At 40.2% G+C, this 27998-nt stretch overlaps 1 protein-coding gene across 3 annotated transcripts; it reads right to left on the reverse strand.

The window, feature by feature from the left end:
- Window positions 1–457: 457 nt before the first annotated feature.
- hoga1 (4-hydroxy-2-oxoglutarate aldolase 1) lies at window positions 458–27984 on the reverse strand. 3 transcript variants are annotated; one of them, XM_069689469.1, is made up of 8 exons: window positions 27457–27984; window positions 26326–26454; window positions 21931–22058; window positions 20945–21079; window positions 13389–13485; window positions 4077–4210; window positions 3013–3163; window positions 458–670 (listed from the first exon to the last, which is right to left on the reverse strand). In XM_069689469.1, exons 1-7 carry the CDS (start codon window positions 27659–27661, stop codon window positions 3014–3016), a joined length of 978 nt encoding a protein of 325 aa, XP_069545570.1. In that variant the 5' UTR covers window positions 27662–27984; the 3' UTR covers window positions 458–670; window position 3013. The 3 variants fall into 3 exon arrangements, with proteins under 3 accessions (XP_069545570.1, XP_069545571.1, XP_069545569.1); XM_069689470.1 differs by lacking the exon at window positions 458–670 and adding an exon at window positions 747–772; XM_069689468.1 differs by lacking the exon at window positions 458–670 and having other exon boundaries at window positions 2277–3163; window positions 27457–27983.
- Between the last annotated feature and the right edge of the window lie 14 nt (window positions 27985–27998).

Consider the following 27998-nt stretch of genomic DNA (forward strand, 5'->3'; position numbering starts at 1 on the left):
AGATATCTCAGCTCAGTGATTATGGTATGTTAGACTGAAATCACACCCAGATGCTATTTATTTACTTTAGTAAGTATTGTAAGTATAATAAATATATGTAGCCTACTTTATATTGCTGTTAAAAACTACCAAATATAATTAGTCTATCTATGTCCGCCATTTCATTTTATTCCACAATCTATACGTGTACATTTTTCCTTTATAATGAAGTCTTGGCTATAAAGTCCCAAGTCAAATTCAAGTTCTGTACACTTTATGTTTCAAGTCATTATGCGCCAAACACCAAATTATTGCCATTTATATTTTTTTTAAAGAGTGAGAATTATGTTCAATTCAATTAAAAATGAAATTGATCACAACCTGTTATGTGGTGGAGTAGGACTGGACCCAAACGCAGACACAGACTCAAGTTCAGGTACAAAACAGTTTTTATTGACTGTCTCTTCCCCGCTCTCTCTCCTCTTCCCGAGTTGGGAGGGAAACGCCACCGACTCTCACCTGGGGGCGAGAGTGGGCGTAGCTGACAGTATGGCCCGACACCTCAGAACTGCAGGACCAGGGTTGATATAGTGTAGGGAGGTAATTAGTGTGATGAAGAACCGGCAGGTGGTGATCAGTTGGATTGGTGGCAGCTGTTCAGACTGATGAGGGGCGCGGTCATGGGAGGTGACTGGAGGCGGGCAGAGGGGCAGAACAAAACAATAACAAAGAGACAGGGGGATGACAGCACACATGAGGAGAGGTGATTGGGGACAAAATAGAGGGAGACACACTAGGGTCAGACAGGAATGCTCACACAACCCATAATACAAGGTCAGCATCATATGATATAAAATGTTGACTAAACATGTATCTGACACAATAAAAGAACAAAAGTGACCTCCTGACTGTAGCACCTTATTTTTTTGACAAACTAAATGACCCAAATATCAAATGATCAACTTAAAAAACCACTATGATTTCAATGAATAATTAAGATCATGTAAATTACAACACTATTAAGTGGGATACACAGACCCACTGCATGTACTTCCAGAGACACTAGTAATGTGAGAACAAAATATTGTTTAAAATATTTGCTGTAACAGTAAAGCAGCCTTCTGCCCTCACCTCACCGCTGCAGAGATTTGCAGACACCCATTTGACACAGCTGTGTTTTAGATGCTTGTTCTATAGTGACGTATATCAGGCTGAACTCTTAAATATAAACTTTTACACCCCTTAAAAAATATTAACTTATTTGTAAGACAGTTTCCTAACCAGCTTCTTCTAACTATGACAAGTGTATTACTTTCAGAGTGTCACCCTGAGGAACTTTGAGCTAAACGTGTCTTGACTGTTGCCGTCTTCTTAAGCAGGCTGTTTACTGTTGTCCCACCTGCACTGTTTTGATGTGTGAATTTGATCATGTTCTGGTGTGCACCAACAGATGCATCTCTCACCTTCCTGCTTGTGCAGTGTGATTGGGTTTATTCACTGTATTCCTTCACAGTTGAACATGCATTTAATTGCTTGGTTACTCCACGTCAAAGGGCTTCAGTCTAAGTGAAGTCACCAGTCACTGATGTTAAAGTCAAGGTGGATGTTGCAAGTTTTCTGTGATTTTTGAAGTCAAATATAAAGTCATCAACTTATGACCCGAGTCCATCTTTGCTGTAACGTCTGACAACCGTAATGCAACACATTTTATGGATGCCAAAATGACTGTGATGAGAACTTGTGGCAAATTATGATGATAAGTTCAACTACAGAGTAAACTGTTGAGTGTCCATTATATAGAGGAAACTAATGAGTGAATAAGGGAGTGATTTTGGACAGAGCCATGTTTCATGTACACTACCTTTATCTTAATGCTACCAATATGATGTTGCGAGTAAATTACAATTATGCAACATTATACCTTTCAGTGATGGTGCAAGATGATGATTTCTAAGTATTTAAGATCTCCTTGTACTTCTCACTAATGTCAACTATTGACAGTTATGTAGGAAATACTGTTGTATGATTTTGAGCACAGTCTGGGTCAACAATTCATTCCTGCCAAAACACACCCAGGGAGGTGCAATCTGGAATTACTATTAATACTGCACTACTGTCCAAACATTTTACATTTTTACCAAAAACAATAAGGAAAGGAAAACGGTACAAAATGACAAGCGACTGATTTATCTGGCTGAACAGCCAATCAGAAAGCTCTCTCTTTCCACCTACTTAAAAAGGTACATTGTATCAAAACTAACCATTTTTTTCTTCACAGTTTAAATAAAGATAAAACATTTATTATTTAAGTAAAATTTTATTGTTGAAATAACCACATTTACAGCGCTAACTTGATGGTATGACAGTGATTCATTTTAGTGTGAAGTAAATGTAAGAATGACTAAAAAAAAAAACCTGACATGATAAATCTATGTGCAGCTGATGCACAGAAGCAGTTATTTTCAGATTCAACATTTTTCAACAGATGGCAAATGTTGTTGTTTTTTTCATATCAGTGGTTCATTAGCAATCATTCCCTCTATCATACGACCTGTATGGAAGTGTTGTGACCCATAACGATGGAGCTACCATGCAGTCTTTTTTAGTCATCCATGGAACTAAATTCTTCCTTCAAACAGAACTCTGAAGTTGATTTGGTTTACATCTTGGATTCAGTTTTTTTGTTACATTTCTAAAAACAACAGGTAGAAATGATTTTGGGGGGAAAAAATTATATTTTTAGTGTAATGAATTTGGAATTGCATTGTTGCTCTGCATTTAGCCTAAGAAATACCAAAACAATAGTGAAGTGAACTGGATTTATATATATTTATTATCAATTGTATGAGGCTTTGATATTTTCATGAGAAGCTGTGTTCTCCCTCAGTACTGTAATCACATTGACTGAGCAGCTAAAAGGTTTCTAGGCACACACACACACACACACACACACACACACACACACACACACACACACACACACACACACACACACACACACACACACACACACACACACAGTGCCTTGGTCACCTCACAACCAGCCGTTAGAGGAGAAGTCTCGCCTCAGCTGCTGCGCCTCGGCCTCAGTTAGCGGGTGAAGAGGTGATCGACAGGCGCCGCCGTGGAAACCGAACCACTCCATCGCCTGCTTGAGGGCAGGAACTCCCAACTTCCTGGTCACCTAGTAACACAGAGCTCCAATCAATCTCCATTCACCCCCAATATGAACTGCATTGTGGTTTTAAAGCTTTATGAAAAATGACAGACAAAATCAGATTTGAAGACAATTTCAGTATTGGTGATTGATATTCAGCTGCTGAGCTACAGCTGCAGTATGTGTGGCTTCAAACTAGAGTGAAGTTGGTTCTCCATCATGTAGCATGTAGGTGGTGCCGTGGTAGATTGATGCTGTCAGAGCAGTGATATTTAACACACCTTAATGGACACATTTGTAGCCTGAGGCACACAGCTCACTCGGGCTCAGACCAACTCTGAGCAACATACAGCACACAGCGGAGACATTTAACTTTGTGGTGTCATTAGGTGCAAACCCTCATGTCATTGGTGTCTGCTTTAGTTTCAGACACTGTAAAAGTTAACTCTGGGATCAGGTTTCAATTTTTCTTAATTCTTGTCTCGAAGATTTACAGGATACAATGTATTGTTTAAAATGGTGGAAGTGTCACTGACTTTGTAATTGTGCAATTTATAATTGAATACAACTACTTGACTAAATAACCTAGTCAATAATCAAATGAAGCAAAAGCAGATATACTTATTTGGAACATATTTACATTAATGAAATTAGTTAAAATGTTTATTTATTTACTTTAGCTTTTTGTGGATCACATTATAAGTGGATAAAATAAAAGGTGGAATGCTTGAGAGAGGGAAGCGGCCTCCTTTCTGGGTGGACTGGACTCAATACAGATATTTCTGAAAGGGCGGTAAGGAATTATTTGAGTTTAAGTACAACCGTCAGAGTATTAAAGCCTCTAAATATGACTAAACCTTCAGTCTGGCACCATTTGTTGGAGCGGTTGTTTTATGATGCAGTGGATAAAAGTGTGGAGCGTGCAGCAGATGGTACTCACGGCGGCGTTGGGCTCGATGAGTCGCTGCTGCAGGACTCTGGCTTCCTCCCAACGCTCAGACACACACAGACGCTCCAACTCACACAGCTCCTGGCCCAGCACGTTAGCCAGCGCACACACTCCACCTACAGCACCTAGACACACACAGCATGGACCAATGAGAGTTCAAGAGTCAACGTAAAATACAGAATTACTTTCATTTTCCTGCATTCCCTTTCTTCCGGTCTCTTTTTTTTAGGTAACAGTTATTGTACAATCAGTTAATTTTTTACCTTTTACGTATAAACATTCTTAGCTGCTAGTATCTTTTGTCAAACAAAAATGAGGGAATAAATAAACAGAGGATATTTTGTTGAGTGCAACTGTCTTGTTGAGCTTAGTCATAAAAATAAATTAGCTAAATGTGTTGGGAATGGTCATTTGTGAGGAAATTAGGACTTGCCAACATTAGATCTGATTTCCTTTGTTATTAAGTAGTGGTTTCCAAACCGAGGGTAGAATACAGTTATTGGAGGAAAGCTCTGCTTGACAAAATGTATGTTCATTTTATCTGACTATTCTCTACTTTTTTTGCAAACAAACTTGGTGAAATTACTTGGACGTTTTTACTCCATGAATTGTCTGAAAATCGTTCAGCTGAAAGTTAAAATTATGTTTTGGTTAAGCAGCTGACAGCTCCGTACTTTGTGATGTGGAGTCACAAGTAGATAATCTTTTGATTTTAGGGACCACAAGCCAAAGAGTTTGGGAGCCACTCTTAAAAGGTGTCAGCTAAAAAGTCTTCTTGCAGGATTTCAGATTAGTGCAAACAAACCTGCTGTAGTTTTTAAACAGTTGTACTCAAAGTCAATTGGTGATTTTTTTCAAATTCTAGTTTTAGTATTACAAAGGAGCCAATCTGAAAAAAACTGTTATATGTCTGCAATCACTCAACCTAACACTCAGTGTGAGTTGAATATTTAATATACAGTACTATCTGTGGACAGAATTAATTGCTCAAACAACCTTCGATCAAACAGAACTGGAAGGATGGAGGTATGTTTTGTTCCTAGTTTCATGCTGAACTAACAGCATATACTGTTTAAATAAAATCATGCATCACTGTCCTGGTTTAGCTTTTCAAATGTCAATACAGACATACAAACATTGTTTTAGAGTTGACAGTCCAGCCTTCCCTTTCCCCATCCCATCTTTTCTCTCCTGTCAGATCAGTAGGCACCAGCACTTCATATGTTTGGTTATTTTTTTCATTTACAAAGCTTGATACATATACTTTTTCCCAAGCAACAAGATATGGCCTTTCACAGCAGCATCTCATTGTCTGTCTGGTGAAGGAAAAAAGCAGAGACAGAATCTACCCGTGTTCTTGGAGTTGTTGCTGTTGGATGCTGATGGGCGGATTGTTTGTCTGATATGTGTTTCTATGGCCTGCCACCACTCAGATTGTGCAGCTGACAGCAGCCTTAATGCTGCTGACTAACAGACTGGCAGCCCATCCTTCTCACTCCCTATGAACAGAGACACTAAAGGGCTAAAGGATCTGGCACCTCCTTTGTAACTGTCATAATCTGTCAATACATTTTGTGCAATATTTAATGTTATCGGTTCTGTTTTTCTTTACCATTTACCATTGATGTTCCTCATAAATTGCCTGTTTGCCTATTTTAGATGCATTTTAAATCCGGAGAGATTTCTATCAATCAGGTCAGGCAGAGAAACTGGAGTTTTACCATTGCCCCATGAGCTAATGTTGCTGCAATCCGAACCTCAATAACAAGGAGGAAACTGGTAAAATGGCTGTTGTTTCAGAAGAACCATGGACAGCTCCATTTGCTGTGTGTAGGCGCAGTGACAGCACTGAAACTGAGGAGGTTGATAGACAGGCAGGGGACGACGTTTGATTTGTTGTTTTAGGCTGCTTGCTTTTTGAGGTGGTAAACAAAACCTTTGGCCTTATTCCATTTCCCCCCCATTGTAGCAATCCACAGATAGAAGGGAAACAACAGGGAGGCAAAGGACAGAGCTGATTTTGATCAATAATGCTTCAGTTTGTGATGACAGTTTTGTTTCATTATAACTGCTAGCAGGAGTTGTCCAGTGTGATCCAGGCAGTGTAGATATTATTGATATTTCTTCCGACCCTCCAGAAAAGCACACTCTCTGTTCTGAGATCTCTTGATGTACAAATTAAGAACTACTGGGGCTTGCTTAAAACGTCCAGGAAAAAGTCAGGACATTGAGCAATTTTCCAAGTCAGAACCAATACAAATACACCTCTATCAACAACACGTGGAAATACAAATATTCAAACTAATTGCCAAAATAAATGAACCATTTTACTTTAAAAAATACAATCTCTAACTGTGGTTGAATTGAAATCTCAAGAATCTAACAATTTAATTAGATTCAATTTTATTTATACAGCACCAAATCATAAAAGTCTTCTCAGGACACTAATTTTAACATAGTAAACTTACAGTAAAACTTTGCAACATTATAGAGATAACCAACAATTTAACAATTCCCTCATGAGCGAGAGTTGAAGGGAAAAACTCCCTTTTAAACAGGAAGTAATCCAGCAGCAGCAAGCAGGAAAAACTCTCTCTTACAACAGAAGGGAATCCAGCTACAATGAGAAAGAAAAACTCTTTTAACAGGGAGAAATTCAGTGACAGTGAGCAGGAGAAACTCCCTTTAACAAACAAGCTGTCCAAACTGAATGCAGATAGAACAAACAGTAAACGTTCGGTAGGCTGCTAGGTCCAATGATGGGGCCAATGAGGGGAGATGAATGTAGGCATGCATTTTTCAAGGCTTTATTGCATTATTGGAATGAATAACTGCACCTGCAAAAATCTATAACACTTTAGTTCTTCAGTTTAATCATAACAGAAATGTATCAACAACAATTGGTTCTTTGTCACTGAAAGTAGTTTACTGCTGGCCATCATATGATGTTGGAGAAGATGGGGGGGATATTATGCATAGGCTATCAGTATTCTCAACTAAAACAGTCCTTTACTCGTATAACTAGATCCTTTTTGGAAAATTAAAAAAACAAAACAAAACAAAAAAAAACATTTAATGTCTAGATCTAGAGTTTCAATAAAACATTGTATTGTATGGAACTGGAACTGCCCCTATCCATGAACAGTCTTGGTCGCAGAAAATGAAATGAAACATGATTAGAAAAAAAAAAACTGTCCCAATGTAGGATTTTAGATGCTGACAATACCAGAAGTTACCCAAACATGCTTAAGCAAAAACTTAGTCTCGAAACAAGGTACGTTTCACTGAATTTAAAAACGAGACAAAAGATTTGAGCTTGAATCGGAGATCTAGCAGTCGATGAAGTCTGCAGATTTAAAAAAAAATTTAGTATAGAATGTCAATGTCCGTCAGCAGTGCTGATTCTTCCTTCAAAGCTCTAAATTCTGCGAGGTTGTGACTGGCATGTAGGCAGGCTTCCCAGTTCAGCATCGGTTTTGAGAGAATGAATTTGGACATCAAAACTAGAACACACACTCACAGCATTGACACATTATCATATCAATCACTCTGCGTTACCTTGCTCTGCATTAGCTGTCAGTCTCACACTCACACCATCAATTACTCGCATATTTTAGTTATAAAGATGAGAACATGTCAATCAAAGATCAGAGAGCCGTGGGAGTCAGCATGTGTGTGCATGTGTGTTTCAGACACAGTGTGTTTGACAGGGCCGGCAGTGGGAGAACATGACCCATTAGCTTCTTGAGCATCATACTGATGCATATTCCCAGACGTGTTATCTAATCCAAGCATACAGTACCATGTATGTGGCCGACATGCCAAGAAAGTAGACAACATCATTTTATATTGCTGCTGTGAAAGATTGCTTATGTTTTATAATCCACTGTAACTTCAAATGAAAGTTGCATGCATCCCCACAGGATGAGAAAACTGTACTAAACTGATACAAATGTACAATAGCCAAAATAAACGGTTGTCGAGGCAGAACAGTAATTAGAATCTGGTTGTTTCTTGAGCACAGGTTCATACAAATGAGGCAAAGTTTGTTGGATGGAATGTTGGAGGTAGAAACCTCTGTGTTTATAGGCTGTCTATGTCTTCAGACAGCTTCAACAACTTTTAGCTTCAACAACTCCAACAAAAAATATACTTGATGTTACACTTTCTTAAGCAGCAAAGTTCTAACTTTGATTGTCTGCTGTGTGGTGCTTGATATGAGTACCGTAATTTCCGGACTATAAGCCGCTACTTTTTTCCCACGCTTTGAACCTCGCGGCTTAAACAATGACGCGGCTAATTTATGGATTTTTCCCGCTTTCACAAGCTTCATGCCGCCAAAAAACTGAGCAAGAAAACACATTCTGTGACGGTGCTCAGTTTTTTGGCGGCATGAAGCTTTCATTGGACCAATGAAATTGCCGAACAGGTTAAAGTGAAACAATGTAACTTTTTAGTTTACTGTTTAGATTAAATCCAGCGCGCTCAAACTTCCCATCGTTCTGATTACGGTCGTCATTTTGTCACCCTCATCATGGCAAAGACACCAAGAAATGAACATGATGCAGCTTTCAAGTTGAAGGCGATTAGAGCTGGCTGTTGGAAAAGGAAATAGAGCCGACTCAATACAGAGAGAGCAGACGGCCGAGGTGTTTCAATCGTGCAGAGCCGACTGAAAGCCAAAACAATCGCCACCGCAATGAAGTTTGAGGATTTTAGAGGTGGACCGTCGTGGTGTCTCAGATTTATAAAGGCCTGTCCATCAGGGTACGGACGAGTCTGTGTCAGCAGCTCCCTCCCGACTACGAGGAAAAAGTTTCAAACTTCCGCAAATTCACTGATGCAAAGATAGCGGAGCATCCCATTGGCCCGCACGACATCATAAATATGGATGAGGTTCCTCTGACCTTTGACCTGCCTCTCACTCGGACTGTCAACAGGAAAGGCGAATCATCCGTCACGCTGACATTTTTATTTTTGTTACAAGCCGTGTTTCATTAAAGTCTGTGTAAAGTTCATTTGTTTCAATGTACCGGTAGGCACCTCGGCTTATAGACATGTGCGGCTTATTTATGTTCAAAATAATTATTTTTTTAAAATTCAGTGGGTGCGGCTTATATTCAATAGTCCGGAAATTACAGTACATCTGCATTGCCTGAATGTGTTTTTGGAAATGGCTGCTAACAGCTTAACAAAGGAGATGAAAGTGAAAGTCTGATGAAAGAGACCGGGTGGCACACCCTGGACAGGTTGCCAGTCCATCACACAGCCACCACATAGAGACAGACTGAAACCAAGACCATCCCATGCGCTCATTCACACCGAGGGCAAATTTGTAGAATCACCAATTAACCTGACATGCATGTCTTTGAATGGTGGGAGGAAGAACACATGCAGAGAACATGCAAACTCCATACAGAAAGGCTCCAGGCCGGGATCGAACCCAAAACCATCTCGCTGTGAGGCGACTGCAGAGGCACTGCACCACAGTGGCACCCGCTTTGAAAAATGTAAATCTTGTATTCTTTTTGGAAATCATGCACGTAGAATCCTCCGGGGTTAAAGAGGAGAGGACCCACCCAGATTTTTAGCAGTGCACAATTCAAAAGCCAGCATCCATGATGATATAGAGATGCATTAGAGCACATGGTATGGGTAGCTTCCACATCTGGGAAGGCACCATTAATGCTGAATGATTTACACAGGTTTAGGAGCAATGCATGCTACCATCCAGGCAATGTCGTTTTCAGAAAAACAATGTCAAACCGTACTCTGTATGTATTACAACAGCATGGCTCTCTAGTAGAAAAGTCCAGGTGCCAAACTGGCCTTCCTGCAGTCCATACCAAAGTGTTGTTAAAAAAAAGAAGTGACGCAACACAGTGGTAATACATCCCGTCCCAACTTTTTTGAGATGTGTTGCTTGCATCAAATTTTAAATGACAAACAATTTTTCACAAAACATGTTTCCTTTGGTATATTGTCAATTAAATATGGGTTTACATGATTTTCAAATCATTACATTTGTACTTACACTTTGTCCAGTGTACCAACATTTTTGGAAATGGGATTGTAAGGTTATCTTTTTATAAAGTTACAAGTTCATACCTGCTATACATGATACTATATAGTTATACATGATATATATATATATATATATATATATATATAATATTACATCTCATATCCAGAGAGTACTCTGCTCTGCTGGAGGCTCTATTACTGGATTCCAAGCTCCCACAATAGTGTGATGATCTACCCTTCACAGGATGCCCCTTTGTGCTGCACCCCCACTCCTCTACTTCAGCTGCAAGGTCGCAATATTTTCCTCTTTTTGCTCTCATATGCCTCATCTATATTATCTTCCCACAGTACTGTCAGCTCAAAAAAATAAACTACTCTCTGGCAACCTGTGGCCTCTTGCTGGTACAAGGTTTTTCTTGTGGAATCTCAAGCTTTGCACTCAGATCTATTGCTATTTTCCAGTCCCCATTTAGAAAGCCAGAAGCTCCCCTATCTGGGTCTTTTCTCTCCCGAATAAACCTAATAGCTACTTCCTTGTTTACACTCTTCCCTGCTCTTACAATATTCCTCTTCTCAATCACTGCAGACAAGGACCTCAGTACCTGATTGTGCCTATGTCTATCTACCCTTCACCAAACTAATCTTACAGCCTGTCAGAAGTTGCATTACCTTTCCTACTGCTGAACATGATGGACAGGTCGCGTCCCCACCTACTCACTGCTTGAGGTTCTGTGGCGATGGAAGCACGTCATATGCTGCTCCCAGCAAAAAGCTTGGTCCTTCCAACCAAGTCTCTCTTCTCTACACTCTCCCACTTAACCCACTGAGCAACTACCTTAAAACATGTCTCTGCCTCCTCATGACACACCCGACCTATCACCAACTACTTTCTTTCTGCTGTGCCAACCTTAATGGAACCCCTTTGCTGAACCCTACCCACCACCTCTGCCTGCGCCTCCTGAGCTGCCTGACATGCATGTCTTTGAATGGTGGGAGGAAGAACACATGCAGAGAACATGCAAGCTCCATACATTTGTCATTTGTGCTGGTGCCAACTTCCTCACTGCATCATCTTTGTTTCTAGCCAACTGCAACTGTGCTCTTAAATTTATAGTACTTAAAGTCCTCTGCCAGGCTAGACAGCAGAAATTGCAGGATGCCTCAACCATACAATGCAACACTACTGAAACATTGGGGAAAAAACCCTCAACTTCCAAATACTGTACATAAAATAATCAGTCTCTCTAGCCTTTCTATCTGAGATACTAAATATTATATAATGCCAATGTCCACATTATCCTTGGGAATAGCCCCAACTGTGGACCACCACAGCTTAAGCTTTCCTGGAAATTCTGACTTCTGTGTTTCCAAAACCTTCACCAACATTTCTCCTGAGATGCCCAACCTGCTACTAATGTACCGTGTCCCAGACTCTTCACTGGCTTATCCAACACAGAGAATTTCTTCTTTAATTTTTTTTTTTTTAACTTGGAAAGACAAATGGGACTTTAAAATTTTGAACTAGAGGCACCCAAAAATGACTCCCCCCAACTTCACAACTCTATTGCAGCTCATCCATTGCTTGGATACTTAATGGTTTGCCCCATAGTAAGAAATAAACAATATTTTGGATTCTTTCTACTCATTATTTTGCTTCACCATTAACAACTACAATTCTGGTACACAAATAAAATGGCACACAGACAGTGTAGTACATAGCTATTGTTACAGCCATCATTTTGTCAGATCTGTGAAAAACAAATATTGACAACTAACTTTTATCTGCTCACCATTTCTTTCTTTCTTTTAGCATTATCTGTAAGTATTCTTTTTATTACAAATGTTTTGTGATTGTTAATTGTGATTGATAAGTTAGTTTTTTCTTCTATCAGTTTATTTCTAGCTTTTATACAAGCCGTTTTAATCAAATGTGTCGAATACTATTTGCAACTGTAATTTACTGTTGGGCTAAATGTTACTGATGTGCTGCACCGTTATCCATCATTAAACCTCTTTCTCTCCTGGATTTCAGTGCCTCATTCCAGAAGTGTTGGGTGTGCAACTCCTCCTCATATTTATCTCTCTCCCTGGTGTGCATGCTGTCCCTCTCTCCTTCTGTGGATTTGTTTCCATTCACCTATAGAGTATGTGTGAATGGTGTGCTTGTATGTTTGTGTTGTCTGTCCTATTTCAAGGTGAAGAGGAAGATGCGTTTTGTAAGGTCTGTTTGCCGGCACCTGGAAGTTGCTTGGCAGCCTCCCTGATATGCTTCACATGCAGAATATACAAGTTTTTCTGCATTTTTCCTTAATGTGAACCGCTACTAACAGACTGTCAAGCCCCCTGAGGAAAATGTGTGATTTCTGAGACCTATATCAAACAAATTATATATGACTTATTTTTTCCTGTGGTCTGTTTACAAGATTAGCAGTTGTGTTGTCCTTGCAGTGGGGGCTTGATGTTAAACTGGTGATACATGCTAGCATGAGGTACAATCCACCAATATTAATAATTAGCCGACAGTTTCATGAGTCCAGTTTTCAAATACATTATCAACCAATGTATTTGGATTTACTCATTTTTCCTATGAAACAGTAAAATATTTACCCCTGTTCTCAACCTATGCACCGATATCCATTAGAAGTTCAAACAAGTAAATCTATTGAGCACAATTCAGCACAATCAATGTTTTTACAGTTTAGACTTTCAACAGAAAACATAACCCAAGCTAAATAATTGTTTACTAATTGCACTCTGTGATGAAGTTCCGGTAATTTCCAATTTCCGATTGATTTTGGAATAAAATTAAACGAAAGCTGTTGTGTGGTGAGCAGGAAATTACCTGTAAAGTATGTTATGTGTTTGAAGATATGTTAAGGTCATGTTTAGAACATAGTCTGTGTACCTCAATATCAGGATAATGTTCCTAATATTCAGTATATTTAGGAGACAGTGACAGAAGATCCTTCCAAAGAGCTGCTGTATTTATCTGGAGGGTGTTTGAAATCTGAAACAACTACAGGAAGTGACCACAGAATGCAAGGATGTGTGTTGACATCTAATTGTTAACCGGTCATCAAAGAATAGCTGCTATCAAAAACATAATATTTAAGAATCAGGTAGAAATGTCTTTACACTTGTGATTTTGCAAGGAAGACCTGAAATAAAAAAATATGAAAAAATAAAACAACAAGGTAAACTTCTTCACTTTGTTTGGAAAATGCTGCCAGCAGCTCCCTGAGGGTCATGAACTGTTAGTCCCCTTTTAGGGCTTCTTACCAACACAATAGGCAGCCATGAGAAACCCTGCTGAGCCCGCTAAAACCTGGAAATCCTGCGGCTTGGTTTTATGAACAATCAGGCCGATCCGTGTGATCTATAGAACATGTAAAAAAAGAAACAGAAAGAATGAAGAGCGTTAAAAACAGAACTGGTTAATTGTCATCCCTCCCCCCTGCTGTCAGGACTAATATCTAATATAGTATTACTGTTATAGTATTTTAATCCCAGTCGAGGCTGCCACAAACCCAACATCTCACGGTAAACAAATCGCTCAAATTGAGACAAACATCCTCTCTTCACATGGTGGAGGTTTTGGGAGGAGGGGATCTTTCAAAATACAAAACAGAGGAAGGAGGAGGAGATAAAGAGAAAAACAGACAAGTCCCAAGTGAGTATAAAAAGGACAAATCAACTTCAAAAGATGAGAAGTAAAGGGAGGAGGGGGGTGTGAGAGGCTCATGAATAACTGATGAGCTCTCTTTTTTGTTTTGCATCCTTTAATTCTCTTTTGTCAATCCAGATATGAGGCGCAGAATCCAAATAAACCTGAAATGCTCAAAGGGAGCATAAGACAACTCCATGGCTGCTCTGTACATGATGCTGAAAGCTCCGCAGGGAAAACCCACAGCTTCCACTTTCAGCCTTCATCAGTGTTACCAAGGAGGCTCTATTTTTAACCATCCACTGTCAATCAGTTTCCCCATATCAGTCATTTCAAACACGCAGGACTGTAATTGAACAGTCAGTCAATCAGCTAATAGAAGCTCCTGCTGGTCTCCTGAAAGCTTCAGCACTGTGTATTTAGATAGAGCTCCTGATTAGAAAATAAATATCACTCAAGCAAAACTACTGTCTACCCCATTGACAGAAACACTCTTTCACTTGTTTTGAGCAACACAACTGCATGCTAACGTTTAGCAGGTACATTGCTCGTCTCAGCTGCGGCTTGCCTGTGTGTGTGTGTGTGTGTGTGTGTGTGTGTGTGTGTGTGTGTGTGTGTGTGTGTGTGTGTGTGTGTGTGTGTGTGTGTGTGTGTGTGTGTGTGTGTGTGTGTGTGTGTGTGTGTGTGTGTGTGTGTGTGTGTGTGTGTGTGTGTGTGTGTGTGTGTTTGTGTCCACACGGGCTGCGTGTCAGCTGCGGTGGTGTGGCCGCAGGTGCTACCATTGAATCAATGAGTTTCTCTGTGATATTGGCAATCAGTATAGTATTTTTGAGGTGCGACAACTGATGAGTTGTAACCAAAAAGCAGGCACATGGGTTGTTTTTATCCTCAAACAGTATACACACACAGTGACACAGAGGAGATATAGAGAGAGAAGGAGAGCACCGAAGACAACCCGGCCCTTCACCTGGTGAAGTGTCTACATGATATGGTTAGAGCCAACACTGTGGTTTTACTACGGTCATACAGTACAAATCATTTCCCTCTATATTTTAACTGGGAACCGCACGCGGCACAAGTGAAAACGCAGCCAGTGTGTTCCTGGCCAAAGGTTTGCAGCTATTAGTCAACAAATTATTCTGACCCGATGATGGTGCCATCCGCTGAAGTTAATAAATGTCTGATCCAGGCTTATATCCAACAACTAATGTCCTCGCATGGCTAAAGAGAAACTTTAAGATAAATTGTTTTAGAATATACTGTAGTTTTATGTTGCTCTTCTATGTACCCTTTTTTTACTTAATGGATAGAGATGTGCCGCACAGTCTGTAGTCCTGATGCTTTTTAAGACTAATTTGGGGCCATTAAATAATAACTCAATCAAATCTTAAAGAACCCATACAGGATTTAGAGGATCTACTAGTATAAATTGTATATACTATTTATTATTAAAGATAACTACATTAAACTAGAAATTGTGTTTTCATCACTTCAGAATGAGCCCTTGATTTATAGATAAGGAGTAGGTCGTCTTCCAAAAGCCTGCCATGTCGCACCGCCATGTTTCTACAGTAACTCAGAGCAGAAAAAAACAAACACAGCTTCTAAAGCCTTTCACATTTTTCGTGGCCACCGTAGGTTCTCTTACACAACTCAAAGGATCGGCAACCTCACTGCTCGATGCCACTAAAGCCTACACACTGGTCCTTTAACACACAGGCATGATACACATATTTTTCAAATTCAGTGTGACTCACACTTCCAGAGGACATAATTATCTCTAACATCCATCGCAAATAAATACCCATAAATCTGCTTTGAAATCAGAGAAAGAAACAGTCCTATGGTTATGTAAAAAGCATCCTGTGGAGATTGTTGGCTTCTTTGACATATTTGGACAAGCAAACATTTCATCCTCTTCGAAACAGTGCCTATATATATATATATATAAATGTGGTATACTTGAAAACAAACACAAGGAAAATAAGCTTTTTCAATCACTTTTTCAACACAAATATCGAGAGATGTAATATTTCTTGGTGGAAAAAGTAAGAACGCCCTTGGCACTAGAAGGTAGTGTTCTCCCCTTTGGCAGAAATAACTTTTATAACTAACAAATTTAAAAAGAAAAAAAATCCTTCAGTTGCACTATTTAAGGGTTTTCTTGCATTTGCTGACTTTCAAATTTCTCCACCAAATTTCAATGAGATTAAAATCTGGCCTTTGACTCAGCCATTCAATAACCCTCTATTTCTTCCTTATGAGCCATTCCTTGGTGGATTTATTAGTGTGCTAAGGATAATTAAGCCAATGAAAGGTCCAACTTCAACTTTTAGACAAATGGCCTAATAATATCTTCAAGCACGGATATGATGCAGGTTTCACAGTTGAATCAATGACTGCAAGCTGCCCAGTCCCTGAGGTTTTTAGTGGCATGTCTCCAATACAAGTCAAATTTGAGCAATTTATTTCTGATTGCAAGACGCATGCACTTTGACACCAACAACTGCTCGAGTTACCTTCACATCCACCGGTAGAATTTGTGTTTTTTGGAGACGTCTTATTGCATCAAACCATTTGATGGTTTGTTCTGCACAAATTGGCAGTCCTTTGAAATTTGTGATGATTTTCTTTACAATGGGAGGGTTTATTTCAAATGACTCTTGAGTATTTCTAAATCTCTTGCCAGACTCATAGGGCATCCACAACCTTATAGAGAGCTCTTTAGATCTTGGCATAATAATGCATAATTGAAATAGCAAAGAGGCTTCTAATAATTGGCACCTGATCTGGTATTCCCGATTGTTTTTCATGGATTTGAAGGTGTGATAAATTCAGGATGTACTTACTTACTATCTGTTTTCATACAAATTATGAAAATGACTACAAATTGTAGATTTCATGTGTCACTTGTTTGACTATATCATTTTATGTTTTTCAAAGAGGATCAGGTGTTTACTTGTCCATATTTTTAGCCTTTTTGATATGCTACAAACATTGGATGACAATTAGGCAGATTTCTAACTGTAAAATTGGCTAAATGTATAGGGTCATCATTTTACAAAAAAAAAATCTTTAAACCAACAATTATGCTTCTTAGACATCCATGCACATGCTTGTGTTTTTTTCCCCCAGCAGGTCATCCCGATTTAAAGGTGCCAGGTCTATCTTACCCTTTTCTGATCACAAGAAGGTGAGGTGGGGGTGAGGTCATCTTCAATTTTCCTACCTCAGTTATGTCGGGCCTTTGAATCTATCAAAACATGGATCTTAGAGCTGTTCATTGTTGTGGGATTATGTTTAAAAATGTCAGGAAATGACATTGAAGTCTTATTCGTCTGACAGAACCTATACTGTGAACATGAAGGCATTATCTTTTATTCATAAAATTTGTCATCCTAATAAGCATGGCTGTATACAGCTATTTGTGACCAGGGATGAAAAGTTAGCAACATTAGTGGAGGGTCATCATGTCCTATTTAAGTCTTTAGCACTATTTTTCTGATGCGAGCTGTTATGATGTGACTATAAATTCTCGGAGCTCTGCTGGACCGATGCATAATAGTATTGACTTTGTAATTATTCCACTTAGGAGAGGATAATTGTTTGGATTGAACAGACATGTTGATTTTAGCTAGTGTGCATGGAGATGATGCCTCGTCAAAATGGTCTGTGGATTCACACATCTTGCACATAGCGGAGGTGCACAGACTGTAAGTTAAAACACCCACAGCGTGGGCAGGTGGAATCAGATTAGAGGAGATGAGGTGAGATGAAATGAAACCTTAACAATCTCCGTGGGGGGAGATGTTAAAGCAACAAAAATCTTTAACGACAAGACAAGAATAACTAAAGGTATTGAGATGAGCAAGTGCCTTTTGGAAATATTCCTTTGTTGTTTTAGTCTTTTAGAGAGTTCAGATTGGTGGCAGTTAGGAAGGATTAATGAATGAAAAATATCTCAAGCAGTATTCAAACAGGACATTTCTGAACATGGCAGCTGAAGCGCCTTCATTTTCCCAAATTTTGCTTTTACCGTCGATATTTCATTTATTTATTCACTAACGACAGTCCATCAGTCGGGAGATCTGACTGCCGTCACTCATCAACATCTTTATATCTGGTTGCTGCAGAGGAAAAATAAAAATACAGCAGTCGAATTGCTGCTAAGTCTGGTGTCCAAAATAGAAAGAAACAGAAGTACCTACAAATCTCTGTCTGCTTCAGTGTCTTTGTATTTCTGACTTTAGTACTCGCCTGCTGTTTGATTTCTTCCTGTCGAGTCTCAGAACAGCTGGTTTAAAGGATTTCTCCTCTCAAAACTTTTGTTTGGGATACTTGTGCTTTACATTCACAACATTTCAAAAGGACACACTAAAATGTTACTCAATTTCACTGTTAACAAAAATGTATCAAAACAATGAAACTTTTCAAACCAGTTTTGCAGCACAATTCATTTCTCTGCACCCTAATATGCTCACTAACTCATTTTTTGCTGCTGAACTTTTCTACGCCACTGTTTCTGTTTATCTACAGGTGGTCATCACATATCCATGTGACACAGCAATGCCAGACAAACACTGCATGGTAATAAACATAATTAGAAACAGTGCTGGATTTTAAACATTTCCTCAAGAATACACACAATTTGCTTTGGTGAGTTAACACTGAATTTAAATGTAAGTGTGTTTTTGTTCTTACAACAAAACTCCACGGGGTACCTTTAATCTAATAGCTTGAGTTGCTACCTACTTTTTAGGTTACGATTTTACTTAAATAATATAACATCAACAAGCTAAACCGAATGACTGAGAGTGTGTGGGACCCTCACACAGAGTGAATCACTTATTATACTGTCGTGCACATCAAACTATTTAGTACATGCAACTTAATGATGTTGCATGCTTCATTCAGTTTTACTTTTGCAGGAATCATTTTAAACACAACCACAACAACAGGCCTGCGTTTATTTTACTTTCAACACCAGAGATATCAAATCAGCCAGACAGGATGTCAACAACAGTTCATGTCATACAAATTGCTCAGTACAGATGAATCCAATTGATAATTAATTAAAATATATTTTTAAACTTTACAGCAATTTGATGGCTTGGCTGTTGCAATGGCAATCCTGCAGGGCAGCTCTTTTTCAATGCAGCTAAGATACAAGCTTCCAAGCCCAAAGTAAATTATAAACCTAAATTTGAGTGCCCAAGTGACAAGATGCTGGCCAAAATTTGTGTTGACAAAAGGCAGTGGAAGAGAAGACAGACATTATTTTACATGAGGCAGCACAACCAAGTGCATGCAATTTCAGACCAATCAGAGCTGATTGCACAGCAGGAGGCCGTGAGACAAGTTTAAATTTCAACTTGCTGGTAACAACATTGCTTTCTGGAGAAGTGCCCTGTTTTCCCTGTAAATACTGTTCAGATTCAATTCCAGCCTTGATCTTCCATCCTTAAAAAAAATTACAGTTTTGGTGAAGTCATCTGCCAAATAACAGGAGCTGGCTGATGTAAGGAAAACTGTTTGTCTCTCATCTAAAATAAATAATCTTTCTGCAACTTGTCTGCTTTCCTCAAATTGACCCATCACCCTTGTTTTCTGTGTTTGTCCTCATCACGCCCACAACCGAGCAGGGCAGCTCTGTACTTGAACTACACCCACACTCCTGTCTCCCAGCAAGTGGACAAACATGTTATTTCCCAAATCAGAAATCCATCTTCAACTTCTCACAAACACTTCCCACAGACAAAAAGGTATTAAGAGCACGACTAGAGCAAACCACTTTTTCTTCCCAATACGTAACCCCGCAATTAACCCTGCAGGATAAAACTACACACACTTTAGTTTTAGGTTCTTCAGTAGTCACCACTTTCCTCTCTGCTGCAGCGACTTTACTGAAAATAAACTGCTTCAAGAATACAGTGCTGTTTCTACTGATTATGCAGCATCACAAAGTACTCACCTTTTGAAATGAAAAGATATTCTGACCAGATAAAATGCAGCAAACTTAAAAATAAAAACACAAAGAATCAACCTCATACAAATGTAGTGGATGTTAAAATAAGATACACGATGAGTGATGGTTAGCCCGGTGGGGTTTCTCAAACAATACTGTGATTCAGCCTGATAATCAGACTGAATTACAATTTTGTTTTATTTCACTCATGCATTGAATCACTTAACAAATCAGACGTGTGTGTTGTAATTCAAAGGTTTGAAACTTGGTGATGCTCTGATACTTTGGCCTCTTTCTGGTTGTGTGGCATTAATCTTTAAAAAAAAAAAAAAAGTTTTTAAAGCGAGGCGTCATATTTAGCCATACTAGTAGTGAGGCTCTAGATACAGTCTTTTAAATCCTTTTAAACAGGAGACATTTATAGAGACTGCCTCCATCTTTAACCCTTTTAACATTTGATTGGACAAATGCACCATTCGCTGGTCTATCATTGGGCCTTGCAGCTTGTGGGCAACACGATCAGAGGGTGTTACCAAGGCTGACGTTTCGATCCGTGGCCACAGTGTCCTTGAGCATGACCCTGAACAGCAAGTTGCTCCCGATGGTAGGTGAGCACCTTGCATGGCAGCTCTGCAACCATTGGTGTGTGTGAATGTGTGTGTGAGTGGATGAATGGAAGGCAAACTGTAAAACACTTTGAGACAGCGAAGAGGATAAAGCTCTATATAGGTGCAGACTATTTATCGTTTGCCATTTTCAAAATAGAAAACATGGTGCTTGTTCTGGAAACATACAGTTTCTGCTCAGCCTTTCTGCAAGTTAAAACCTTGACTTTCAGTTCGCTCGGTTGGAAGAATGTGGTCCAATCAGTTTTACTTTCAGACTTTTCATAAAGAAAACCAATCTCATGACATGTTGTCTGGTTTCTTCAGGTTATTATCAAATACCATGCTGTAAGAGGATTCAGACCCAGATTAATGACATGAAGGTCTACAGCTCTGTTAGGTTAATCTCAGTGTGGCTGCTTGACGTACGCAGAGATAATGTTTCAGTGACACTTACGCTGACAGGTGATTAGGATTTCTTCCGGACTCGCAAATTACATGGATAAATTAAAAGATAAAAACAAAATACATTCACATCTCTTTCTGTCTTTTTCTTTATCTGTCTCTCTCTACTATATATTGTAGTAGAAGTGTATCTCACATCTCCGCCGCTGTCTTTAAGTCCCAGGATGTTTGGGTGGTGAGAAAGCTGGACCACAGCGTCCAGCGGCAGCTCCAGCCCCGTGTTGGCCGGCACGCTGTACAGAACCACCGGCACCGGGCTGCAGTCTGCCACCTGCAGGGGAGAAACACAAACACGAGACCTTAAAACAATGCTTCCATCTGATAGAAACACTGTTTACAAACAATATTTAACAGGGTTTTCAAACGCACTGATTTACATGTTTATCCTGTATGCTTCAGATCCATTTGAAAATGTGTTAAGAAAATGTAGTGTTCGTTGGTAAGCAATAAATCGGATTAAGTAATATACTCAGTTAAAAAAAATGCAAGAAGTTGACAGTTGACTTGTCCCCTCAGAGTGCCATGGCACCACTTCTGGAACCACTGTTGGAGATGTTTATGCATCGTTAAATACACCAAAATAAAAAGCTCTCCTCAGTTTGGGCTCACAATATGTGATGTAATTCATCTTTGAAAGTACTTTGACAGTGTGAAGGTCAGAGAACACTAGAGGCAGTGCTTTTTGTCAATTGCGGTTATGTCACCACTGTTTTGAGATTCGATGTGTAGGATTTAGGAGGATCTATTGGCAGAAATTGAATATAATATAAATACTTATGTTTTCAACGGTAAAGAATCACCTGAAACTAAGAATCTTTGTGTTTTCATTACATTGGAATCAGCCCTTCATTTCTTAATATGTAACTACTCCCCTTCCTCGGAGCGCGCCATGCTGCACCGCCATGTTTCTACAGTAGCCCAGACTGGACAAAACCAAAAACTGCCCCGAGAGGCGGTCGATCAAATATTTGCGAGTTTCGTGCCCATCGTAGATCCTCCTACACGCTGGGAAGGAGAGGGCGAGGTGAGGGCCGCTCTGTTAATTGCAAAGTGTACCTTCGCCACTGGATCGGACACACTAACATACTCCTGTGTGTAACTGTGTGTTTGCACTCAGCTGACCTTTGTGAAGTGATGGATGAGAGCGCAGCTGTTCATTTTGCCCTTGTAGAAGCAGGGTGTTACCACGAGGACGGCGTCGGCACCGGCTGCTGCCATCTTCTCTGTAAGCTGGACTGTGGCTCTGGTGGCTGAACACACCCAGGAGGGGGAAACAACTTTACCAACAAATACACACAGTGGAGTCGAACACCTTTTATCAAGACAGAATAAATAAACGCGAAGGAGAAAGTGATTAAGTAACAACACATTGAGTTATGCCATTTCATTTTGCATTTGCTGTGGCTGTTTTTTGACTTTGTTGAGTATATTTCTTTAGTACATTTGATGCTTTTTTAAATATACCTTCCATATTTACCTGTAATGTATACGTAAATACACATACAAGGCCTCCATGTCTTCTTTCCCCGAAGTGTGACAATATTATACACAGAGTGGATAAAGGGCCGGAAGGACATACTGAAAGACTGGATATCAATGGAAAAATGACCCTGGACATAAAATCAGTTCCTCCATTATAGGCATTTAGGCCAGTAAGGGCCAAGCAGTCCTGACAGAGGGCATGTAATAAATACACTTATGTCCCTGAAATATCTATTGAACATACTGTTTATATTGTGTATGTGAAATAATTGGTGACCAAGAACCCAGGAGGTGTTTACAGCAACAGTGAATGGAGGAAGTCGAGGGATATGGAGGAATTTTAGAGCGAGTTAACGTAGGCTATTCTCTTCTCTGAATGTTCTTTGGTATGCTATTGAATTGATAAACCAATAGAACTGTTACACACTCAATTGGAATTCACTTATCAACCCATAACATCTGATAATAGCACTGATTCTATAATCCACTTCAGATCCAGCTCACTAAAATCTATAATGGCAACGTACGAGGAGTCAAACGAGCTTTCAGCAGTCCTCAAAGAGAAGGACTGTATCACACGTAAAATCTTTGACTTTAATTATTTTAAACTGCAAATGTGTGTAGCTGTGAATAAAAAAGAATACATATGACTGAACTAAAGTTTGATTTCATGCCAATAAAAATCTGTTAACTTGAAAAATAATTCTCTTCATTTGAGAGAAGTTATAGACTTCACATTTTGAAATAATCTTTAGATGGCCTGTAAAAAAAACATTATTATATTTAGTTAACAGTGAAACCTTTGAAGATGTTGAAAAGCAAATTCCAAGATTTGCTTCTCAGTACATTATGTATGTGTGAAATGAGTTGCTGAAAGCATGTGCAAAGTTTGAAAACTTTGTCGCACTGAAATGTGGAGTTAGACTGTTAAACAGTTTCTCATCCGTCTTCAGCTCAGGTTTTTTTAGGCGGGGCTAAAACCTAGCTTCAGTACATCACCGAGCTAGATCACAGCCGGTTTCTATAACCTTCTGCATGGCTCCTCCTCTCACACGGTGAAACACCATAAAAGCCTGGAGCTCATTTGCATAAGAGGTCATCCCACTCAACTTCAGTTGCTACTCCTGCCGTAGTCAGATGTTATTGTACATCAGCTAGCTGCTACAGGACGTCTCCCTCCACCTGCAAGTTCATCTTTCCTGGAAGCAAGAACCTCCAAAGCAGCGCTGCATCGCTATTTAAATGTCCTACTGATGAAGAAAGGAAAAATAGGTGGATTGATTTCATGAAAAGCTAAAGGAGACCGTAGGATTAACACCAACAGCCGCCTCTGCAGGGAACATTTCACGGTGGATTGTTTCGCCAACTTCCACCGGAGACAGACGGAGTTCACGGACACACCGCTTCTCCTGCAGCACGGAGCCGAACTGACCATCGCCCTCCCGGACGTTCATCTCCCGCTCGCACCGGCACCGTCCGCCGCCGTCAGCAGTTCACCACCAGTTCTGTGTGCTTGTTATAATTATACTAGATAACTTTTCCACAGTAACTCTGCTATATTTAGTGCAAACCCCTAACGTGATTTTACTCGGTGTAGAATAACGGTATTTTGGTGAAATGGTAGATAACGTGCTAATTAGCTTCTTGAGCTCGTAGCTGAGCAGAGTTCAGAGGAAAATGCTCCGATAACCGCTGATTTTTTTTATGCATGTCCATCTAGCTACGATAAGGAACTCTAATATATGTAACTCTGTATTTTACATGTCGGGGTGATGGTAAACATGAACCAGAGGAGATCTTGTCCTCCCGATTAAAGAGGGTTGTTGTTTTTGTACTCCGGTGTAACGTTACAATCACCGACCCTCTCGGTTACATGTACCGGTACCGGTCCGGATAAACGAGCCCGACTACATGTGCAGGAGGCTGCAGAGAGCAGGTGGAGATGGAGGAGGAGGTTGTGGAAGTGGAGGAGGACGTGGAGGAGGAGAAGGAGGTGGAGGGACATCAGTGGAAGAGAAAGACTTTCGGCTCGACCTGAGCAGGTTCAAAGTTTGAATTGATGTGATATATTGAATTGATGTGATATAATGAATTGATGTGATATATTGAATTGATGTGATGTAATGAATTGATGTGATATAATGAATTGACGTGATGTAATGAATTGATGTGATGTAATGCAGCGTTGTTCATGTTGCAGTCGTTACAGAACTAAATCAACTCCTCCGCTCTTATTATCTCCACTATTGTAATGCAGGTGCGTTAGACGTAGCTGGAGACTCACTGTCTTCTGTCTCTGGTGTCCAGTTTGACTCCTGTGTTACAGCTCAGGGGGACAAGCTGGATTTATATGCATCTGTATGTTTCCCTCATTGGACAAATAAATTCTAATTCTATTCTGTTTTCCCAAAGCAGGCTGCTCCGTCCACCAGACAGACAGAGGACCAGTGGGACATCATGCATGAAGTCACCAAGAGGTCAGATGTCAGACGGACCGCTTAGTGGGGGAAAGAACTGCAGCCACAGGACTGTCATACTGAACACTGAACACCTTCAGTGTGGGCGGAGCTTCAGCTCCTTCAGGACACGCCCCTTCCCTCCCCCAGTCTCAGAGCAGAGAAGACTGCTGATTATCTCACGATTTCAAAGCCTAATTTAACATAACTGTCAGTGTTCTTTTTAATTCAAATTTGGATGGGTAGCCCATACTTCTGTGGTGTGATGAACTTAAAACTCATTTTCATTTCTACTTTACAGAATCTTTTTTAGATGTTTTAAACCAACAGTCTTGAAGGAGTTCCCAGAGGTGCTGAGCACTTGTTGGCTGCTTTGCCTTCACTCTGCGGTCCAACTCATCCCAGACCATATCAATTGGGTTTAGGTCTGGTGATTGTGGAGGCCAGGTCATCTGACGCAGCACTCCATCACTCTCCTTCTTGGTCTAACAGCCCTTCCATAGCCTGGAGGTGTGTTTGGGCTCATTGTCCTGTTGAAATACAAACGCTGGTCCCACTAAGCTCAAACCAGATGGGATGGCATGTCGCTGCAGAATGCTGTGGTAGCCAAGCTAGTTAAGTATTTCTTGAATTTTGAATAAATCACCAACAGTGTCACCAACAAAGCACCCCCACACCATGACACCTCCTCCTCCATGCTTCATGGTGGGAACCACACATGTAGAAACCATCCGCTAACCTGCGTCTTACAAGACACAGTGGGTGGAACCAAAAATCTCATCAGACCAAAGTCCAGATTTCCACTGGTTTAATGTCCATTCCTTGTGTTTCTTGGCCCAAGCAAGTCTCTTCTTCTTCTTGTTCTTCCTCAGTAGTGGCTTCTTTGCTCAGTAGTTTCATCATAGCGTTTGATGGTTTTCACGACTGCACTTGAGGATACATTCAAAGTTCTTGAAATTTTCCGGACTGACTGACCTTTCTGATGGACTGTGGTTTCTCTTTACTTAGTTGAGTGGTTCGTGCCATAATATGGATTAGAACTGTAGTCAAATAGACCTATTCACTGTATAGAACTGTGCACCAACCCTCAACTGATGGTCTCAAACACATTAAGAAGGCAAGAAATTCCACAAAGTAACTCTCGACAAGGCACACCTGTTAATTGAAAACCATTCCAGGTGACGACCTCGTGAAGCTGATTGAAAGAATGCCAAGAGTGTGCAAAGCTGTCATCAAAGCAAAAGGTGGCTACTTTGAAGAATATAAAGTATAAAACATATTCTGGTTTGTTGAGCATTTTTTTGTTTACCACATAATTCCACGTGTTCCTTCATAGTTTTGATGTCTTCAATATTAATCTGCAATGTAGAAAAAAATAAAAATAAAGAAAAATCATTGAATGAGAAGGTGTGTCCAAACTTTTGACTGGTACTGTATTTTAACACGAAGTTAATTCATTTTTGTCGCTGCTTTATGTTATTTATAACTGAACCCTTAACTTATAAAAAGCAGCTTCTCAGTCATAGTAGCGAATGCTCTACAGTTTCTAGACTTCAACAATCCACACACTCGTACCTACATTCACAGCCTGATCCGGCCATCAGCAGTTTTCCCATCGGCAGTGATCTTCTGACCGTCCTCACCACCTCCACCCGTTCGTCCTCTGTCAAGTATGGATACTCCCCATTGGATCCCTGAACCACCAGACCTGCACACCAGAACACCTTATTATATTTGTCTTACCTCTGCAAAGAAAGTCATATGTGATCGCCTCAGTCGATCAGACACTCATAGACACTCATAGTCTATTGACTATGAGTGTCTGATCGACTGTGCTCCCCAAACTTGTCTGTTATTCTACAACTTGTGACCTTTTCTTTGTGTCATTATTAGACCATGCTGTTGGTGCTTTTATTAACTATACTGTCATCCACACCAATACTGATTGTGAAAGAGAAACCTAATAAAGGAGATGCAACTTTGGTACAGTTGGTGCTTTCTTATTTTTTCTTCCTTGTAAAATACTTTACCTTAACAAAACCTAGAATATAATAGTGACAGTGGTTATGCTCATAACCGCATTTATAGTAATAACAGTAGAGATCATTATTAGAATGGTAGCTAGAATAGCTGGGATGATGACAATTGTGGTTAGTAAAAGAAAGCATCACATGTAATAATGATAGCGGTATCTCTACAATATTCAAGGTACTGACTGACTGGTAGAAATACAAATTCACGCACCACCTCAGCACTACGGCTAACACAAGTAATATCAAGAGTGTATCATATGGGTTTCTAGGATGCCAGAATACAAATATTTATTATAAAAGTGGCAGCAGCAGAGAGTTTGCAGGTACAGAATAAGTATTTAATATAAATGATATTAATGGTGCACCAGCAGCAGTGGAGCCGTAAACGCAGTAAAGTATTTTTTGTTGTAGCAGTAAACAAACACCAGGTGGAGACATAACCACCAGGTCGAGGGGAGAGTTTGCGTTTGTATGTCCGTGCTGAACTTTGTCCTGTCTGTCGGGTCCCTAAACAAACAGCGATACCTGCCTGACAGGAAACCAATGACCCGTTTTAAGACATGCAGGCCTCTAAACAACCCGTGCATCTCAGACTCTTTGGGAACTTAATGAAGTCTCCACCTGTGTTGCAGAATCCAGTTTTATTTATTAGGCGAGTGTGTGCCTTGAAGCCTGACCTTTAAACGGTATCTTGGCATATTTCTGCAGGTTTCCCTCCAGTTTCTGATAGTCCACGTCCTCCTTGGCGGTGAACGGGGTGGCAATGGGCGGATAAATCCCGCTGAGGTCCAGCCTGGCCGCAGCGGTGTGGCTCCACGCCACACGGTGGTGAGCTGCTCTGCGCAGGGAACTCAGACCTCTCCAAGCCCGGACGCACTGCATCGTGAAGCGGACAGAAAGACGGAGCTGCTCACTGCTTGTGTGCTGGGACTTTATGCAGCTGCTGCCACCGAGGACAGTTAATCACTAACCTGCTTCTTCAAATATTGACCAGAATTTGAAGTTTCCGACCAACTGTGAAACTGTCGCACTTAAATACTTGAAACGACTCGTTTTATTTAGACTCAGTGGTCACGTTTCGCACTGCGCGGTGCTTTAAAAGAGGATTCCTGGTAATTTCACAGTCTGGAACCTTCATTCACCTGAAATCTGTTTGAAACGAGTAGCAAACTATTGACACCGATTCTTCTGACCGCGCTGCCACAGATCCAGAGCTCCG

The sequence above is a fragment of the Brachyistius frenatus genome, unplaced genomic scaffold, assembly GCF_029030835.1.
Source record: "Brachyistius frenatus isolate BFR_SWC_R1_liver_20210118 unplaced genomic scaffold, ASM2903083v1 Contig_7, whole genome shotgun sequence".
Classification (NCBI taxonomy): domain Eukaryota; kingdom Metazoa; phylum Chordata; class Actinopteri; family Embiotocidae; genus Brachyistius; species Brachyistius frenatus.